The sequence below is a fragment of the Myxocyprinus asiaticus genome, chromosome 10 (genome assembly GCF_019703515.2).
Source record: "Myxocyprinus asiaticus isolate MX2 ecotype Aquarium Trade chromosome 10, UBuf_Myxa_2, whole genome shotgun sequence".
Classification (NCBI taxonomy): Eukaryota; Metazoa; Chordata; class Actinopteri; order Cypriniformes; family Catostomidae; genus Myxocyprinus; species Myxocyprinus asiaticus.
This window is the reverse complement of record NC_059353.1, coordinates 11,312,663-11,332,063: the sequence shown is the minus strand read 5'-3', so window position 1 is coordinate 11,332,063 and position 19,401 is coordinate 11,312,663. Positions and strand designations below refer to the sequence as shown.

Below are 19,401 nucleotides of genomic sequence, written 5' to 3'. Positions count from 1 at the left end.
CTAAATTATCCAAATTGATTTAATTTATTTATTACTATTATTTATTATTTAACTGCCGCATAGTGGGAATAATGAGTGCTTGCAAACACTTGTCTGATCAGTTCAATTTTCACAGACAAACCTAAATATGAGAAGAGAATTTCAGCATTATATTTATTTCATTAAATATTTAGCAGTCTGATTTCAGCTCAGTACTACTGAAAAATAAGATTTTTACATTTTGGTAAAAAATTGTTGCATCTCTGATCATTACTACGCTGACTTTTGGTTCAGTAAGTTGGCTCGTATAATTTAGCCTCTTCCTCTTACCAGAACACTCTCTTCTGTAACTCTTTTAAGATTCTGTGTGGGCAGTAAGAGAATAGTCAGTTGGGCAGTAAGAGAATAATCACTTCTTCAGGTTGCTGTTATGGCGAATTTTCAAATCAGGATTCTTCTTCTGGATCTCTGTTTCATCATTATTCTCCTAACTTATGCAGGTACTGATTTAACGTTTTTATTTCTCCTCCTCCACTTTTATTATAAAAAGTAATAGTATGTGCCATAATGTGTGTATAAATCCCAGTCTAGCGTTTGATTGGTGTACAATATGATTCACTTTTTACAGTAGCATTTAATATACAGGTAGTTGTTGAAAATGATTGGTTTTTCTTTGTCTTTCTGATTGTTCCAAATTAAATGTGCAAGAGTTTACATGCATCAGTTTCAGGAATGCTGAATATATTTAATGTCTAGAGAAGATCTACCTACAGTACATGATGCATTTGTTCCTGCTAGGGTTAACTGAAGATATTATATGAGGATGCGTCACATTGGTGTTGTCCTCTGCCCACGTAATAGACAATCTTAACTTTGAATAGATTTATCTGTCTCTGAATTAAAAATAATATGTAAAACATAAATACTGCTTTTTAGATTTTGATAATAATATTAATAATACTGCTTTTACTCAAATTAATAAAATACAGTAATGTATTTTAAATACAAAATTTCTTTGGAATAATCTGTGTTAAAAATTGTATGTATTATTATGAAACAATTTTCATATGTTGCAAGGAATGGTTCACCCATAAATGAAGGAATGGTTTACCCTGATGTTATTCCACACGTGTATGACTTTATTGCTCCTGTGGAACGCAGAATGTGAATTTTTTTTTTTTTTTTTAAGAATATCCTTCCTACTCTTGTCCATAAGTCATAGTGATTGTGTGAGAAACAGAATCACAGTGAAATTTAAGTTGTTATTCACTGATAAGTCTGATTCTCATTATTCTCATTATTATTATGGTTATTATTATCATTATTATCTAAAATGAGTAACCTTCAGTATGTAGTCATTTTAACCCAGCATTGTGTCAAAAAACAACCCAGCACACTGGTAATGTATATAACCCAGCAAATCAAATCAATTCAAATCAAATCACATTTATTGTCACACAGCCACATACACAAGTGCAATGGTGTGTGAAATTCTTGGGTGCAGTTCCGATCAGTATAGTAGTCATGACAGTGATGAGACATATATCAATTTAATAACATCAAATTAACACAGCACAATTTAAAGTCTAATATGCACATAATTACACACAACACAATATACAAATAATAACATACACTGTACAGTACAATACACACAATATAGATACACATTATTCAATAAAAAAAGTATATATAGTATACATAGAATGTACAGTAGGTTGTTTTGTACTGTATTGACATTCAGGCTGTCGGTTGATAGTAAGTTGTTAAGAGAGAATATAATATAATAATAATATAATTTATGACAGTCCAGTGTGAGATATAAGAGTAATAAAGTGCAGTGCTGATGTATTTTGATCGTGGGAGATCAAGAATTCAAAAGTCTGATTGCTTGGGGGAAGAAGCTATCATGGAGTCGGCTTGTGCGGGTCCTGATGGTATCAGTGAGAACAGCCCATGGCTCGGGTGGCTGGAGTCTCTGATGATCCTCCGAGCTTTTTTCACACACTGCCTGGTATATATATGTCCTGGAGGGAGGGAAGCTCACCTCCGATGATGTGTCTGGCAGTTCGCACCACTCTTTGCAGTGCTTTGCAGTTGTGGGCTGTGCTATTGCCGTACCAGGCGGAGATGCAGCCAGTCAGGATGCTCTCTACAGTGCAGGTGTAGAACCGTGTCAGGATGTGGCGGTTCATTCCAAACTTCCTCAGCCGTCTCAGGAAGAAGAGGCGCTGATGAGCCTTCTTCACAACGACTTCAGTGTGGATGGACCATGTGAGTTCCTCAGTGATGTGGACACCCAGGAACTTGAAGCTGCTGACTCTCTCCACTGGTGCTCCATTGATGGTGATGGGACTGTGTTCTCTGTCTTTTCTTCTGAAGTAAACCACAAGCTCCTTTGTCTTACTGACATTGAGGGAGAGGTTGTGCTCCTGACACCAGTGTGTCAGAGTGTGCACCTCATCTCTGTAGGCTGTTTCATCATTGTCAGTGATCAGACCTACCACCGTCGTGTCATCAGCAAACTTAATGATGGCATTGGAGCTATGTGTTGCCACACAGTCATGTGTGTACAAGGAATACAAGAGTGGGCTGAGAACACAGCCCTGTGGGGCTCCAGTGTTGAGGGTCAGTGATGAGGAGATGTTGCTGCCTATTCTAACCACCTGGCGTCTTCTTGACAGGAAGTCCAGGATCCAGCTGCACAGCGAGCTGTTTAAGCCCAGAGCCCGGAGTTTCTCATCTAGCTTGGAGGGCACTATGGTGTTGAATGCTGAGCTGTAGTCTACAAACAACATTCTCACATAAGTGTTCTTTTTTTCCAGGTGGGAGAGAGCAGTGTGTATTGTAGATGCAATGGCATCATCAGTGGAGCGGTTGTTGCGGTAAGCAAACTGCAATGGGTCCAGTGAGGGAGGCAGCACAGAGCAGATGTAATCTCTGATTAATCTCTCAAAGCATTTGCTGATGAGGCGGGATCCTATACTGGCGTTTTGCTGTTCTGATAACTGGCTTGTTTATGCTCCTCCGCGTTCCCGGAATTAAAAGCGGAGGTCCGCACATTAAGTGCCGCGCGAACATCGCTATTAATCCATGGCTTCTGGTTCGGATAGATCCGTGTTGTTCTGGTCGGAACGATGTCCTCTACGCACTTTCTGATGAAACACATTACGCTATCAGTGTAAAGCTTGATGTCGTCATCAGAGGCGGACCGGAACATCTCCCAGTCCGTGTGATCAAAACAGTCTTGTAGCGTAGAGTCTGATTGGTCTGACCAGCACTGGATCATTTTGAGAGTGGGTGCTTCCTGTTTCAGTTTCTGCCTGTAAGCAGACAGAAGCAGAATGGAAGAGTGGTCCGATTTGCCGAATGGTGGGCGGGGAAGGGATTTGTAGCCATCCCGGAATGGAGAGTAGCAATGGTCCAAAACCCGGTCCCCTCGTGTGTTGATACTAATGTGCTGGTGGTATTTTGGTGCGACTGATTTGAAACTGGCTTTATTAAAGTTCCCAGTCACAATGAATGCAGCCTCAGGGTGCGCGGTTTCCTGCTTGCTTATAATCCCATACAGTTCCTTGAGTGCCCGGTCTGTGTCGGCTTGTGGCAGGATGTACACAGCAGTGATAATGACCGCTGTGAATTCCCTCGGTAGCCAGAATGGTCGACACAGAAGCATGAGAAATTCCAGATCGGGAGAGCAGAAAGACTTGATAGAATGTACGTTCCTCTGATCACACCAGGATTTGTTGATCATAAAACATACACCACCACCTCTGCTTTTACCTGAGAGGTCTTTCGCTCTGTCCGCTCGGTGCACGGAGAACCCCGCAGGTTCAATGGCTGAGTCTGGAATCTCCGCAGACATCCAAGTTTCTGTAAGACAGATAATGCAGCAGTCCTTCGTCTCTCATTGGAAAGAGATCCGCGCTTTCAGCTTGCAGAGCTTGTTATCCAGAGACTGAACATTTGCCAGTAGAATACTGGGTAGCGGGGATCGATTTGTGCGGCATCTTACTCTGATGAGAACGCCGGCTCTGTTTCCCCTTTTCCTCCTGCGTTTCCGTGGCCGTGCAGCACAGACAAAGGGCTCCGTTTGCGAGTTTGTAAATAGCGGGTCAGCATTGAGGAATTTGAAGTCCGGTTTACGGTGTGTAATTGCTGAACCAATGTCCAAAAGTGTTTGTCTGTCGTAGACAATAAGGCAGACAACATCCAAGACAAAAAAACATAAGAACTGTAAACAAAACAAACAAAACACTACCATGTTGTGTCGGAACTCGCAACGCAGCAGCCATACTCGGCACCATCTTGAGTCCAAAACTCAAGCCTCAAGCATGTGTTCTGTCCAAAAGTTACCCAGCATTGGGTTCTCAAATGTACAGAATGTACATTTGTACACATGTACATGCAAGGGATAAAGAAGCGTCTTCTGGCTGCAGCCTCTGCTTCACAACAGTGACCAGGAAGTGAACATATATCATGCACTCTGCTTTAGGAGGTGTTTAAGTTTGTGTGGTTTGCAAGCCCAGAGACTCTTTAGCAGAGACGGGTCACTTCTATTAAAATTAATGGGAGAAATTGGAATGCCCAATGGTCACCAACGGTCAACAGATATAGAAAGGAAATCCCGCCTTATGGTAAAAGGGCCAATCAGCTTTTAGATACAGGCATCTCCTGTCAATGAACTCGAGAACGCTCATGCGCAAAAATTTTGTTTTTTAGCGTAATCTGAGGTAAAGAAGTACAATTTATCAGTGTTGTCAGATTTTACTGCTGATTTGAAATATGTTCTTTGATCGTAATCTTGACCAAGCGTTTTTGAGATTTCGGTCTTTCCCCATTCAAGTAGATAGGAGCTGCACTGACATGCCCCTTGTTTACATAGAAAAATAGCAAAGATGGCCGTCGAGTGAACTGACTTGCTAAAAAGACTTTGGCAACCTCAATCCAGTTTATTTAAATGGAATGTTATATTTCTGTTAATTTTATTTACTGTTGACTTTTTTATTAACATTTACATAGTGCTTATTTTTAAATGATTAATTATTAGTAAAGTGAGAAAATGTGCAGACAAGAAATTGTAGCTGTGAAAGTTTTTTTTTTTTTCATTTTAATAGATTTTGTTTAATTCGAACATGAGATGTATCATTGTAGCTGTGAAAGTTTTTTTTTTTTTCATTTTAATAGATTTTGTTTATTTTGAACATGAGATGTTTTTTTTTTTATATAAATGTGTTATCTTCCCTGAGGTCCACTTAGAAGTTCTGTCTGAAACACTTGGTTTTAAGATGTCTGGCCCTTTAAGGCTTCAATGTAAACGCCCACTGTTGTGACTGGCTAACATCATGCAGCCCTTTCAGTACAGGCATATTTGAAATGCAATCCGAAGAACTCCACACAACATTAAAAGTACATTTCGAAAAGGATAAATTCCAGTGGTATGATCCTGTTGACAATTAGGCATGTGAAAGTGTCACTGCGCCCCAAACGACTCCAAATAAGCCATAAAGTAAGTAACGTTACAATGATGAACTCCATTGTGCTGTGCGAGAGCGCTTTTTTTCCTGTTTTTTCCAATTTGGGCATTCCAATTCTTCCAATTTGGAATGCCCAATTCCCTATGCGCTTTTAAGTCCTCGTGGTCGCGTAGTGATTCGCCTCAATCCGGGTGGCGGAGGACGAATCTCAATTGCCTCCGCGTCTGAGACCGCCAACCCGTGCATCTTATCACGTGGCTTGTTGAGCGCGTTGCCACGGAGACATAGCGCGTGTGGAGGCTTCACGCCATCCACCGTAGCATCCACGCACAACTCAACACGTGCCCCACCGAGAACGAACCACATTATTGACCACGAGGAAGTTACCCCATGTGACTCTATGCTCCCTAGCAACCAGGCCAGTTTGGTTGCTTAGGAGACCTGGCTGGAGGCACCTCCCTTTTTAACAAAATCAACACCTTGCCTCTGGGGAGCATGGTTGTCTTTGTTTGCCTTTACTCTATGCACCTCTAGGATCTCTGCCAGCTTCCACAGGACCTGATCATGCCGCCACCTGTACCGTCCTTGTGCCAGGGCTGTTTTGCACCCAACCAATATGTGCTGCAAGTTTGCTCTTGGGGCCTCACAGATGGAGCAACTCTCCTCTTTGCCATACCACAGAGACAAATTCCCAGGGCTTGGTAGGGTATCATAGGTGGATCTTATTAGAAAACTTAGCCTGGCCTGGGGTACCTTCCACAGGTCAGCCCATCCTAACACTCTATCAGATGTCCCCTTCCATATGGTCCAGCCCCCTTGCTGCTGCTGACTGACTGCCCTAACCTTATACCTTTCCTCTTCCATCCTAGTTACTTCTGTAACTACCATTGCTTTCCTCTGTTTTCAGGAGGCTGCTGACCACAGTTTGGGAGCCACCCCCCATCCAAGGCATGTTCTTCCTGACTGTGTTCTTCCAACAATCTCTTGATGCTTCAGTCTTGAAACTGCCTGGTTTATAACCTCCTCTGCCTTCCAAGTTCTGCATGTTCGGACTTGGACTTGACCTGCCCTCAATGCCTGGTCTGTTGATTCCCATAGCTCCAAAACAAGCCTGGTCTTTTCCTGCTTGTAGCCCAGAGTGAGTGATTTTAGAGGCAGTTGTAAAGCATTTCTTCCAAAAAATGCTACATCTGAGACACAATGTGGCAGGCCTAGCCACTTCCTGATATAACTGTTGGCCTTGGTGTCCATCCTTGCCACTGCTGCATCAGAAATCTCACACATTTTTAGGAGCCACGTCAGGCGATGGTAGAGTGTAAATTGGTAACACCAAACCTTGAATTTGCCTGGGAGATGACAATTATCTATCTTATCCAGGCTCTCTTTCAGTTGCTTCAGGACCAACTCTGCCATATGTTTGTCTGAAAGATCTGCTGTGTATTCTCTCCCTAAACTTCGAATAGGCTGCTCTGCCACAACCGGGATTCTTTCCCCCTCCACCTCAAATGAAATCCGATCGTCCCTCATCCCCTTTCTAATAGAAAGACTACGTGATTTTGTTGGCTATATCTTCATTCTGGCCCATGCCAATAGCTCTTCCAGCCTTTTTTTTCATTCATTGTTTCTTCTAATTTTTATCCCATTTTCTGCCTATTTGGAATGCCCAATTCCCACTACTTAGTAGGTCCTTGTGGTGGCGCGGTTACTCACCTCAACCCGGGTGACATAGGACAAGTCTCAGTTTCCTCCGCTTCTGAGACCATCAATCTGTGCATCTTATCACGTGGCTCACTGTGCATGACACCGCGGAGACTCCGCATGTGGAGGCTCATGCTACTCTCCATGATCCATGCACAACTTCCCATGTGCCCCATTGAGAGCAAGAACCACTAATCGCGACCACAAAGAGGTTACCCCATGTGACTCTACCAATTGGGCCAATTTGTTTGCTTAGGAGACCTGGCTGGAGTCACTCAGCACGCCCTGGATTCGAACTCGCAACCCCAGGGGTGGTAGTCAGCATCAATACTCGCTGAGCTACCCAGGTACCCTTCCAGCCTTTTCAAGAGCTGGTTTGTACATGCAGAAGTCTGGAGGATGCTTGTGACAGCATCCATATAACTGCACAGAGCTGGCAATCTCACCCCAGATTGTGCACAGATTCCTCAGACCATTTGTCTTGCACCAATTAGGATGATCTTGAATGCAGCCATGAACAGGATGGGAGTGATTGAACATCCCATCTCTATTCCATTTTCCGATTGCTGCTATCGCATTGTGTAGTCCTGTGTTGCATGACATATCTTTAGGTCCCCATAGTAGCTGTCTCCCAAGCTCCTAATGCACTCTGGTACTTGGAAAAACTCCAGTGCAGAGCTAACAAGCTGGTGTGGAACTGATCCATAGGCATTTTCCAAGTCCATTCAGACTACGTGGATGTCATTCTTATTTCTCTTGGCAGACTGGATCTGCTCCCATATTACTGACGCATGTTCAACACACCTAGGAAAACCTAGTATGCCTGCCTTCTGGCAGTTTGTGTCTATGTATCTATTCTTCAGGAGGTAGTCAGACATCCTCCTTGCTACCACTGAAAAGAAAAGCTTTCCCTCCATGTTCAATAGAGCAATGTTCCTAAACTGACTAATGTTGGTGGATCCCTGCTCTTTGGGTATGAAGATGGCCACTGCCCTTTGCCTCTCCATTGGTATGCACTGCTTCTTCCAGGCAACCCTGAATAGTCTCCACAACATTTTAAGAACCATGGGGCACTTCTTATATAGCTTGTATGGTATCCCATTCAGGCCTGGTGCTGAAGTTGCCCTGGCTTTTTCTACCAACTGCCTCACCTCACTCAGCTTAGGCAGATCTACATCAAATTCCACTACTTGCTCTACTTTCTGTGAGACATATCCAGGGAAGCCAAGCGGGTTGTCTTTGTAGGGGTCAGCAAGTTGCTGTTCCATGTGGTCTTCTAGTACCTCCTTTGCCATCACCAGCTTCCTACTCCTCTTTTCTTCAAGCAGGTTTCTGGCAAACTTAAAAGGATCCTTGATGAATTTCGCCCTTTCATGCTCCTTCTTTCTTCTCTGCAGTCGGATTCCCTCTGCCCTCCTCAAGATTGCTAATCTAGCCCTTATGCCATCCCACAATACCTTCAAGCCCTCCTTCTCCTGCTCCTCTGCCTTCCTCCAAGCCTTACAAAGCTGCCTCCGCTCTGTCACAAGCTGAAGTATCTCCTTCTCTCTCCAAACCATCACCCTGGGACCACTCGTCCTTACTACTGTTTCACCAAATCTACCTATGCATTCTTCGTACACAATATCGCTAAACATATTAAGCTTGGCCTCCACCCTTCCAGTAAGGGCGTTCTCCAAGGTGGAGCACAGGTCCTCATCTAGTCTGCTCCATGCACCCTTATCTTATATTTAGTCATACCTCATTCTTAAACGGAACTATGACAAATTTCACCTCTAACAGGATGTATATTGATCCAGACGTTCCAAGGGAATTGAAAATATATCAAATACAAGCATCTGATGCAGGCAACTATCTCTTCTTGCATTAATACATGGCTATATTGGTGAAGAGCTCAGTGAACTTTGACAGAGACACATTGACAGCCTGTGTAGGTCAACTGCTAAGGTTACCTTCACACCCCAACACCCACATACATTTTAACTTATTAATAAGGCTAAGAATTACTATAAAATTCCCTTATATTGATACCAAAAAATATAGAGCCAATATTTTATGTTGGATATAAATTTGAGATAGATATAATTAACATGTCTTGAAAAGAAAAAGGGTTAAATGCCTCCTTTTGTGTAATGTCTTTTGTTACATTCTCACTCGCTGTATCTATTTTTTGTATATATTGATTTTAAAAAGATCTACAGTCTTCACACAGGTTCACAAAGGACATTTATAGCTTCCAGTGACCAGGCAGACATTTCACATGGGTCTTTTTCAAAGGTTGCACAATGAGGTCCTGTGATCATTACAAAAAGATCAGGAATGAATTTGGTTTTATTTTTTGTCTTGTCAGTTACTGATTACCTGGCATTTCTGTATAGGTCATTTCAGCTCAATTAATGAACCGCCTCAACACATCCAAAAGAACAAATTCAAAAGAATGATTATTTGCAAATATTTTGAATTAATTTCTACAAGACTAAAAATTTGTTTTTAGAACCCTGTATTTTCAGCACCTGAGCAGTCAGGTGTCAAGTCCTTCTAAATCCTTCAGAGATTGTATCAGGGAATATGGATAAAGTAGTCATTAAAGATACAGATTCATCCTTTAATATTCAAAACACCAAAAATTAATACTTTATTGTATGAAAACCATACTTTATGTTTTGCATTGTACACTGCAAATTTCCCCAAAATGCAAAGTACACAAGTAAGGCAAGTACACTGAGAAGCAATCATACCATAAATAATACAAATTAATATTTAGCAAATAATTGCAAATGTAATTTGATGGGTTGTAGCAAGGAAGACCAGGAAAATGGAAATACAGATAGAATGATATTTGATCAAAGGCTGTAATATATTGTACTCAGAAATGTAAAAAAAATAAAATAAAAATGCAGGCACAAAGCTGAATGTGAACAAGTGTAAGCTGCTTATTATTATCTTCTTAAAGCAAACACTGTGGTAGAGAGTGACAGGATGTGACTGTTCAATGGTATAAAATGTGCTCTGTGGTTTCACTGGTCACTGCGAACAGCAGCACAAAGTACTTTTTAATCTTACTATATTAGAAACACACATTTACATTCATTACATTTACAAGCAGTGAATAGGTGAGCATTGTATTTAGGTGACATGTTTTTGCATTTCTGCTTTGTATCTTTAACTTTCAGCATGAACATCCAAAAAACGTTATAGGTCATATTATCAACCCAAACCATTAAAAATGAAAATATACAGTGTAGGTATACATCGTAGACATACACTTTTCAGTGTCACACAATAAGGCTTTCCAGCCGTAAAATTCAACGCACATGCTGCTTTCAGCAGACACGTTCAACATCACGTCACACACAAAGACATCTCTCTCTCTGTCTGCTGCTGTCTCCTCTCCTCAAATACTCCCACCGCCCCTCACTGGAATGCGAGACTGGTATGGCACATACGTAGGTGGAACTCATAAGAGAATGCTAACCAGTATAAAAAGCTATAAAGTAACTAACAATGTGATTGCTAATTTGTTACTGTTATTAAATTATATATTCCTTGTTCTTGAATTCCCTTCAATCAGGGTTCGCAACAGATTTCTGAACATGTGAACATGAGAACAACAGATTTCTGTGATTTCAATAAAAGTTTGTTGATAAAACAGTCGGTGTAACCTGTAGTGAAGGAGCACTGATATTTTTTGTCCTTGTAGAAATGTCAAAATTCAGTGTAAAAGAAAGACTGAACAGAGAATTGAATGTAAATTGTTGACCATGCAGAGATGCAATACTTCCCATTTGTGCAAGCTGTAATGACCACTTGTGCACTGCCTATGTATTTCCAACAAGACTGCATGAGCTTTTGTGTCTTATGCAAGTTCAAAGCTCAGTAAATTAATGTTTATGAACATTTTGCCTCATTAATTCAATGGGATCATCAGTTGTATGTTGAATTTGAGGTTTTAATTCTTTGTTATGATTTTTACATTGTAACATAGTAAAACATTTTGCTTTTTTGGGTTATTAGCTTAAAGTGGTTTGTTGCTTCCTGCTTGTCATTTCCTTTAACTTTCCTTAGTGAAATGTAACTGCTTTACTCACTAAAACACATCAAATGTTTCAGTGTTGTTTCAGCATGGGTTCCCAACCCTTGTACTAGTCGTTTGCTCTTCTGCTTATCACATTCAGTATTCAGTACAGTAAAGCAAATGTGTGTGTGTATTTGTGTTCTAATAAATGAAACTGCAAATAATTCAAAATTGGATGCATGTGACAAATCTGAATAACTGAGTTTACCTTTTAGAACAACATTTGAACAACATTCAGTTAATGTTTCACTCTAAACAAACATAGACCATCTATTAAAAGGTTAGAATGGAATCATAACATTTACTATTCAACCATGTGTTTAGTTTGATTTCAGTTAAGTTCTACTTAAAACAAATATATATCCGTCATCGTTACAGAACTCTTCATTCGAAAACTAACTCTGACATCCCTGAAATATTATTAAAAGACAAGGATGACTGTTAAAACATTAGTTCCTGTAATTTCATTTCTTTGGTGGCATCAGATTTTTATTAGCTCACTGGCTCTCTTAACCTCTTTCCTATACTGGTACGTTCTCTTTAGTACAGTATGTCTACAACCCTCAATATACTGATCAGACAATAAGACAATTTATACTTCTTAACATCCTGTAATTTGAGGTTCCAGTAATGGCGAATTTTCAAACCCAGATTCTTCATCTGGATCTCTGTGTCATCATTATTCTCCTGACTTACACAGGCACTTAATTTAAATGGTTATATCTTACCTGCCTCAATTTTATGTGATGTCCAATAAATAGGACTTATGCACTTTGATATGGGAACAAAGGACAAGTTTGATGAGTGCGTTATATTATACTATTATTTTATTTTATTATATTATGTTATTTATTTTATTTTTTTTACATTTTCTGGTTGTATTCTTGTGTTTTTATTCATCAGATTATTCCAAATCCAATGTGCATAAGAATAAGCACCACATTAAATTTGACATTAGCAATGTGTCTCATGTATTTTTGCATTTATGCATTGTTACTATTGCTTTGTGACAGTGTAATATTTTTCATAATTTTACCACCCGCAAAGCAGTTATTGAAAAACATGCAGTGACTGTGATCTTCTGTGTCTTTTCATCAGATTGTTCAAGATCCATTCAAGTGCAAAAGATAAAGCAGCACATCAACAAAACTGTCTTTGTGGGGGAAACAGTTACACTTCAGTGCAACAGAACTCTGGGTGATGCAGAAATTTCATGGAAAATGAACAACTCCCTTATATTTATACATAGCCCATACTTAAACAGAAGTATGAGAAACTTCACCTCAGACAGGATGTATATTGATCCAGCAGTTTCAAGGGAATTGAAAATCTATAATATAGAAATGTCTGACGCAGGCAACTATTCCTGTTATCCAGCAGCAATAAGATGGATATTAACAATAACAGGTATTACTCACTTTCTTTAATTGATTTTTATATAAACAGGTGAATTAACTACATTATATAGAGGAACAGCACAAATTATTTCTAAATAACACCAGAATAGAGTTATTTGGCTTGTAACAATAACAGAAGCATGTTTGGTGCTAAATAACCTTTTTTTTTAGGTTCATAAAGAACACTGTTTTGAAAGTGCAGGTATAAAGAATAGAGTTGGGGTACTTGAGTCCGAGTCACGAGTCCAATGTTAATGGACTTGAACTTGCAATGGACTCGGATGCATTTTTACTCTGACTTGACTCGGACTCGAGCCTTTGGGACTGGAGGATATTTTTCTGAGTATAGCCGAGTCCATGGCATTTGATTTGTGATGCAATGAACAAAATAAATAAAAATAATGAAACAGAAATAAATGGACACTCCCCCTGATGTCGTAGACGTAGCCAGAGTTTGTTTCACTGTGTTGAGCAAACACACCTGCAGAGCAGCACACTCAGTCAACCAATACGCTTGAATGTTACTATGGAGACTGCTGTATAACATCGATTACCATGGTGGCAGGCATGATGAACATATAAAGCCAATGTACTAGAAACTACAAGGCAGTTTCACACGGCACGGGACCTGACAACTAGTAAAATCGCATGTGGCGTTTGTGCAGTTAAGACGGTGCTCACATCGCGGTTTCATTAAGAACTTCATTAAGTCAAGTCACCCACATCATCTCTCACAGTTTACTAAAACATATAAAAATTCAGAAAAATATTATTAATATTGGATATTAAGTATTTTAGGTGTAATGGATCCACACATGTAGGCTTCTGTAGTCTCTTGTGGTCCACACAGTGTTGTCAACTTAAACTGGTCCTTGATGAATTAACTGTAACATTTTAAATAGTCTGGAAAATGTGTTTTATTGCTAAAGCAGACTGCAACTCTGAAAAACAGATAAACAGCATATATTTATTGTTTTTCTATTTTTAAAAGCATTGATGAGCTGCTTAAAATATTTTCTTTTACAGTTTTCTCCACAATATAATGCACAATGAAATATAAAGTTATTTTGGGCAGTGAAATGTTTTGTTTATAATTGAATTATAGATTGGGTGACCAGACGTCCTGGTTTATTACACAGGTCAGTCCTGGTTTTTGGTAGGGTCACTGATTTTTTCTACTTAAATTAAATCTCCTCATTGTTCTTCTCGCTATTGTCTCTGGTATCGTTTGCAGAGAAGAAAATCTATTTTGTTGCGACGCATGTTGATTTGATGATACATTCATTCTAGTCTTAAGCAAATCAGCTGAAATGTATCTGTTACCATGGCAATAACGTCATGCGCTCTATGTCGTCCTGTCAGTCGTGTAACTTCTCAGCGAGTGCTAATTACTATTGTGTTGACTCATTATTTTCCCAAAAGAAATCTCAGTATATATCATTTCTTTAGATAGGGATAATTTTAGATAAAACTAAACTATAATGAAAGGACAAATTGAAAATGAAGTAGAAATAAAAGACAAAATTCAAAACAATATTAACTCTTAATAAGAATAATAATTCACTTTCTTTAGTCTATGTTTGAGTGGAGGGGAAAAGCAACAAATAACTGAAATGTCAACAGAATACAATAAGAAGTATGTTGAAGGACAGTTTTGTCTTCATACACCTAAATTCATTCTGAAACCACTTTGAAGTTTGTTCAGCAGGAAACTAATCATAAAATTTAGAGGTGTTTTTGTTACATTTATATTGACAATTGTGTTTTCTTAGTTGTGAAAGTTAAAATAAGCTTCAAATATTGATGTTGAGTTTACAGTTATAATTTGAATTCTGATTCATGAACAGATTCATTCTGACTCGGACTCGGACTTGGCCTGTTATGGACTCAGTCTTGATTCTGACTCACTTTTGGGCTCGGACTTCACTCGGACTTGATTGTTTAAAGACTTGGACTTGACTCGGACTCAACTAAGGGGGACTTGAATGCAACACTTGTAAAGAACCCTAAGCTGTAACACTAAAAATAATTTCAAGACAAAAGCACTCTTTACGTAGATATACTGTAGATCTAAATTTAATTATTAATACTATTAAAGAAAATTTAAGGAACCCTCTTTTTTAAAAGTGAGCCTATATGTACAGTATATACATACATACATAATATATAGGTAGAGTGCTGGTTAATTGATAAGATTAATACATTTGTTTGACTGTAGATCAGACAGACCAGACCAGACAAGATTCAAACAAGCAAATCCCCCTCTACATCATCAGCTCATGTATTGGATTTATTATAGTGTATCTGATAATCAGGCTCAGCATCTGCACTCACAGGTGAGAGACATAACCTTTTTTTTTTTTTTTGTCAAGAGGTTTCACTTCCATGGCTAAAAAAGCATGAACTGATGGAGCAGCGGTTATGCCCTGACATTTGACCAATGATCATGTTCATGTAATTGTATGCCTTGCAAACTTAAAGGTGCTATATGTAATAATTTTTACTGTACAAAATCATAAAATGACCATAATATGTCATTAGAGAATTAGTTGAAATACTGGCTTCTCCGATAACAATGCTACAGCCAGTATATTCTACTCTGAAGTTTCCATTCTGGTCCAGAATTTCTGTTTATGTTTTGGCCTGTGTGATCCCACCCACTGCCCACTCACCAATAGTATTTCGACACCGCCGGGTTGCCAGATTTGAACACGTTTGCAGGCAAACAACGCTGCGTGCTGCAGCCATGGAAGCCAGCAGACGAACTGGATCAGAGATAACAGATTCCACCCGACCTAAAAAGCCTCACCATCTGTCTAAAACCACCATGATCAGAGGCGTAGTAAAACAAGGATAAATATTGGAGATGCCTTTGGAAGATGGAGACAGCTTAAAGCCCAGAAGCCCTTTAAAATGGATGCTGAGTTGGATAATTTGTATGTCAGCGTTCTGGCAAACCGCATGCAAGTTGAAAATTGCTTTGTGTCCCTCCATTGTCTCTGTCTTCAGTTCCTTTGTATCACAGGTGTTCCTCATCGTCTTGTTAACCCTTTGTGTGTATATATGCCCTCTTGTTCCTTGTTCCTTTGTTCGGTTCTTGTTTGTATGTAGAACATTGTAAGCCAGCATACTGCTGTTTAGTTTATGTTTACCTTCTTCATTGATTTATCTCCTTCTTTCTGTTTGTTAATCATTAAAAGAGCTGCAGTTGGATCCCCTCTCTTGCCTCATCCCTACATAAACCCTAACAGAAGAACTGACTGACAAAATGGACCCAGAGGAGGCGATGGGCATTTTCTTAACTGCCAATCCAATCCAGCAGGAACCGGCCTGCCATGACTCGGCCTTGGGCTGCAATCCGGGGAGTTGGCGTCAGGGAAACTGTCCTTTAGCTGTTTATGCCGAGGCACTCTTCGATGCAGCTCAGGGCTTGGGTTATAGTGAGGCCGCCCTGATATACTTTTTCCTGTCCAGACTAGATGAGCCAGTGGATTGGGAGTTATGGGAAGACCTGGAGACTTGATCTTTCTGGGATGTGGTAAATTGCGTCTGTGAATTCATGGAGGAGAGTTTCCTACTCGGGCTGTGGGATCCCAACTTCACTGCTCCCACCTCCCAGCCCTTACCAGCTGCTCATCCTTTGTCCACTTCTGACCGCCAGGAGGCGGAGGAGGCCCCTCTGCTCCCAGCTCCAGTGGTACCGGAAACCCCTTCGATGGAGGCCCTTCTGCTCCTAGCTCCGGTGGTTCTGGAGACCCCCTCAATGGAGGCCCTTCCACTTCCCACTCCTCCTCCAGCAGCTTCGCCCACTTGTCCTACAGCGGCTCAGCCCGCTCCTCCTCCAGCGCCTCCTGTGACTCCAGTCTCTAAGCTCTCTAAGCTCTCCAGTTCCCGCTACTTAGTAGGTCCTCGTGGTGGCACAGTTACTCACCTCAATCCGGGTGGCGGAGGACAAGTCTCAGTTGCCTCCGTTTCTGAGACAATCAATCCACGCATCTTATCATATGGCTTGTTGTGCATGACACCACGGAGACTCCGCATGTGGAGGCTCATGCTACTCTCCACGATCCACGCACAACTTACCACGTCCCAGGCCCCCCTGATTGTTAATCATTTAAAGAGCTGCATTTGGATCCTCTCTCTCACCTCATCCCTACATAAACCCTTACATATATATAAATATGGTGTATATATATATATATATATATATATATATATATATATATATATATATTATTATTATTATTATTATTATTATTAATAAATAATTATTTATAAATATTTTTTTAAAGAAACAATGTTTCATGAAAAAGTATCACAAGTATCCAAACATCATTACACATACAGTACACTATGCATAATACAAACCCAGGGACGATCCCTTGCTTTCCTTATTTTGTTATCTAAGTTGGATTATTAAGAATTTATTAGATATTAGAACGTTTAATCTTATTCTCATTCTCTTTAAATCTTATTTGCTGTACATTCTTCATAATTTTAACAGGAAACAGAGGCAGAAGGTGAACTCTGATTTCAGTGAAGCAGACAAGAAGGCTGTAAGTACTCTTTGCATTTATTAAACAGCACAGTAAGTTGTTATGAAGTATACTGTAAATGGGAACCTGTTATTGAATTCTGCTATTTAAATTTAGCCTTTGAAAGGTCTGTTAACATATTTTTTTATTATTATTATGTTCTGATTCTTATGTGCACAGGTGGAGATCTCAATGAACTCTTACTTTGATAGACAAACAGTAACAGAATGTGTAAGTCAGTTGCACAACTTAACACCCACTTACACACCCTCAGCATGTTTACCACATCATGTTTGTTCACTGTATCTTGTCTATCACTGGGCCTTTAACTGCAGCAGCTCTTAAATGTCAACAGGAATCCCTGGAAACACAGTGTTAATTGAAAATTGTCACATTTTTCTAAGTGAAAATTAAACATACATGTGTTTGTGTGTATTTGTGAGAATAATTGTGAATCACCTATAATCAGGGGCGGAGCTAGGGGGTGGACAGGGGTGGCCACCCCATTGGCCATCCCACTCGCAATTGCTGTCTTTCTACACCAACAACCACCATCCCCCCACCCACCTATCCGATGATGTGCCACCACAGACTGATCGCTGGCACCTGCCCGGCCATCCCTGTGAAAAGCTCCTGGCTCCGCCACTGCCTATAATTCAACAGCTCTCACTTGCTTTATCATTTTTATCACCAGGTCTACAGCCTTCATAAGCTCAATGAAGAACATGACTTTTGCTGCACAAGATACTCTGTCTCAGAATGATTGATTTCTCTGTATGTGTATTAGTCCTATAAATGCTAATTGCTTATTTGATTTCAAATTCACTAAATAAATGGATTAGACACATTGACATGGACTTGCCTAACCCTGTGACTCTTACATTTTAGGAATATCAGGGTTTTAAAATATACCTAAGTAGATCTTTAATCATTCATCATTTTCACAAGTCAGGAAGTTAGCAGGTGAAAAGGTTTGATAAAGGTAAAAGAGTGAATGAAGCTTTGATTAAATGAAAATTACCTATTTAACAAATGTGAATTCTCAGAAACAAATCTGGACTGTTACATTTTGCGTGTTGCTGAAGTGACCAAGTTTCAGTCATCCAGAACAAATTTCACAAGCCCTTAAGTTCTGACTGCAGGAGGAAATTACACAAGGGGGCACAATTCCTGCAAAGTTGCAAAACAGATGAAGCACATTTACAATATTGGAGCTTAGCCAAGAGGAAAAGTTAAGAGGAGTGTTTTAGAAGTTTGTATTATCATTACACATAATTGAATGGTTATTTTAGAATATATATATTGTTTGAAACTGGTTAAAGATTGTATTATTTTACTGTAAACTTGCTGGATCTATTATTCTAAAGGAGTTAATAATAATACACAGTGGCATTTTATTTATTTAATAAATGCACTATACATTTGTTTATATTTTTTATTAAAATAAATAAAACACAACTTTTTAAACATGAGAATATTTCTGATTAAGTGATGTTCATTAGCGCCAGCCTTTGTGCAATGGTGCGTCTTCTTAGGCTTGGATAGATGAAGCTGAAGTGCGTTCCAAATGACTGATATTTTTAGCCCTATACCCTTCAACCCTCCGAAGCTCTCACTCTGGAGGGTAAACCCTCTGAAGGGATTAGGGCAAAGGGATGAGCCCTTCTGAATGGAACTCACACTATTTATATATGGAGATACCATGCTCCACGGCTCTACCACAGGAGAAAACGTAACTTGGATCAGTGTGAGTCAACTTGGATCATGTGAATCTAAGACAGTCATACAGGCTAATAGCCCTGACGTCAATGAACTGCATTCAGAGTGTCACGACAGTAAAGGCCTTTTCACACCAAATGCGATGCGATTATGCGATAAGGCGAATCACAGATGAGTGGCCTTTTCCCATAGAAAGCAAAGCGAATGTTCGCCGTTAGCAGATTTACGCCTTTACGAAAGGTGGTGCTAATCGACAAGCATTTACCAACGGTACGGTAGGTGGCTCAACGGACCTTTGAGCTGGTCCACCCATCACCAGGTGAGAAGAAGAAGAACTAACCACTTGACAAGTTTGCAAATCAAACAAGAAAGAAATGCAAACAATTCTCTAGCAAGCATATTGCAAAAATACAATGCATCTTTCTACCAGCTGAAGCAGCGATGACGAGTGTGTTCCCTATCTTTCACTCACTCGAAGTTGTGTCAATGTAGTGACACTAGGGGTCACTCTTGGGAGCCCC

The 19,401-nt window shown here is 39.9% G+C and overlaps 1 protein-coding gene across 1 annotated transcript; it reads left to right on the top strand.

The window, feature by feature from the left end:
* The first annotated feature begins 397 nt into the window (after positions 1–397).
* On the top strand, positions 398–18,522 carry LOC127447065 (uncharacterized). Its single transcript, XM_051708568.1, has 6 exons — positions 398–479; positions 12,328–12,636; positions 14,845–14,962; positions 17,131–17,182; positions 17,342–17,392; positions 17,856–18,522. Exons 1-6 carry the CDS (start codon positions 410–412, stop codon positions 17,922–17,924), a joined length of 669 nt encoding a protein of 222 aa, XP_051564528.1. The 5' UTR covers positions 398–409; the 3' UTR covers positions 17,925–18,522.
* Positions 18,523–19,401: the final 879 nt, after the last annotated feature.

Excerpts from the sequence above, each read along its gene's own strand:
- LOC127447065 (XM_051708568.1), top strand. The coding sequence starts at position 410 with ATGGCGAATTTTCAAATCAGGATTCTTCTTCTGGATCTCTGTTTCATC. Across the intron at positions 480-12,327 it reads TATTCTCCTAACTTATGCAG|ATTGTTCAAGATCCATTCAA; the intron begins GTACTGATTTAA and ends TCTTTTCATCAG. Across the intron at positions 12,637-14,844 it reads ATGGATATTAACAATAACAG|ATCAGACAGACCAGACCAGA; the intron begins GTATTACTCACT and ends GTTTGACTGTAG.